Source organism: Penaeus monodon, chromosome 31 (assembly GCF_015228065.2).
Source record: "Penaeus monodon isolate SGIC_2016 chromosome 31, NSTDA_Pmon_1, whole genome shotgun sequence".
Lineage (NCBI taxonomy): Eukaryota > Metazoa > Arthropoda > Malacostraca > Decapoda > Penaeidae > Penaeus > Penaeus monodon.
The window spans coordinates 18,381,005-18,382,367 of NC_051416.1; the positions used below are offsets into that span (position 1 = coordinate 18,381,005).

The following is a 1,363-nucleotide window of genomic DNA, read 5'->3' on the forward strand; positions in this document are numbered from 1 at the left end:
TGGTTAGTATGCCTCACCCAAAAAATAAGGTTGACGCAAGTATAACGACCAAACATGGACAAGTATCGTTGAGGACACAAACGTCAGCTTTACTTACGTATCATCGTCAGCCTTAAGGAACCAGTCGTACTCCTGGAGGTGGTGGTCGTACGCGTACTTGTAGGCCGCTTTCGTCTTTCCCCACAGCATGTTGCGCCCCTCCTCCACGCCCACGTCGATGGCGCCCAGACTCTCGTCTGGCAGGAGACGCACAACCGATGTCATATTCCTCATGCTGAATAAGGTGCCGTCAAGCCAGTGTGACCTGCGCTTCCAGTTGCATCAAAATGGGTCAGGACCGAAAGTGCCGCGAAGGATGCGAATGGAGGCCAGACGTCGGATTAAATATCTCTGACATCTTGCATAACGGTATTTGCAATTCGACATTTTTTTATTTGCAAAACTGTTCCTTTTAGTGTAATATCATAGATTATATCATAGCATGATACAGAGGCAAACACTGATTACTAGTTCTAATCAACGAAGAAATCTGACTCTAGCGTCGCAATCGCACCAGTTGCCAGTGGCGGTAATTCTAGTAAAAAGTGATGATTGCAAGATAAAAAGAGTGAATAAGCGGAAAATTGAGCAGTGAAATGCATAAAAGGGTAAGGCTGGCTAGGTTGAAGATTTCCAATAGTAAGCAGTGAATAAATTGATATGATTTGTGGTTCGTGCGGCATGTGCTGATTATCACCGAAATAGTCATAATACGGAAGTGCTCATTAATATTCGAACACCTGAGGCCTTCCTGTATACCATGTAAGTCATTGCAGGAAGTCCAGGCTCTGAATCTTTCGAGACGTAGATTTTGTAGGTTACGAGGTGCAGTTATATCTGACCCGAATGAATGCACCGTCCTTGTCTGTTTCTCTCAAACAGTATGAGGGTCCATCTGTAGGGATGAAGGTGGGGGAAGCACCAGCCGTGTCGCGCAGTAAATAGCAAAATTATTGTTCTACATACTTACTTTAATTGCTTTCGCCCACTATTTTCTCTATTAGCATATTCTATTAATGGTAAAAAGAATTTTCGAAGAGGTTCCTTTAGAAGAACTACATCTCCGCAAGGAAAAGAAATCCCAAGAATCTCTACCCGTCACGGTTGTGAGAAAACGCGGAAGCTTCCCTTCAGGAATTCGGCCGACGGGCAGCGCTCGCTCCCCTCAACTTTGCGCGTCCTCGGAGGCACGGTGCTCAGCCCTTTCTCTTGCACGCTACGACCTATCTTCCTATAACGGCCTCAGTCAAAAAATAACAATGTAAGGATTGAATAAACGCCTCAGCTAAAAAACGAATACTTATCTGTAATATGTTCTCAGTAA

The 1,363-nt window shown here is 44.6% G+C and overlaps 1 protein-coding gene across 4 annotated transcripts in view; it reads right to left on the bottom strand.

Moving 5' to 3' along the window:
- The window catches only part of LOC119593057 (glycoprotein-N-acetylgalactosamine 3-beta-galactosyltransferase 1-like), a 33,479-nt gene that overhangs the window by 15,562 nt on the left and 16,554 nt on the right, over nucleotides 1–1,363 (bottom strand). For all 4 annotated transcript variants that reach the window (XM_037941962.1, XM_037941963.1, XM_037941961.1 and 1 more), the window contains exon 5: nucleotides 98–236. In XM_037941962.1, the coding sequence (XP_037797890.1) occupies nucleotides 98–236 (139 nt within the window). The remainder of the gene's footprint in view (nucleotides 1–97; nucleotides 237–1,363) is intronic.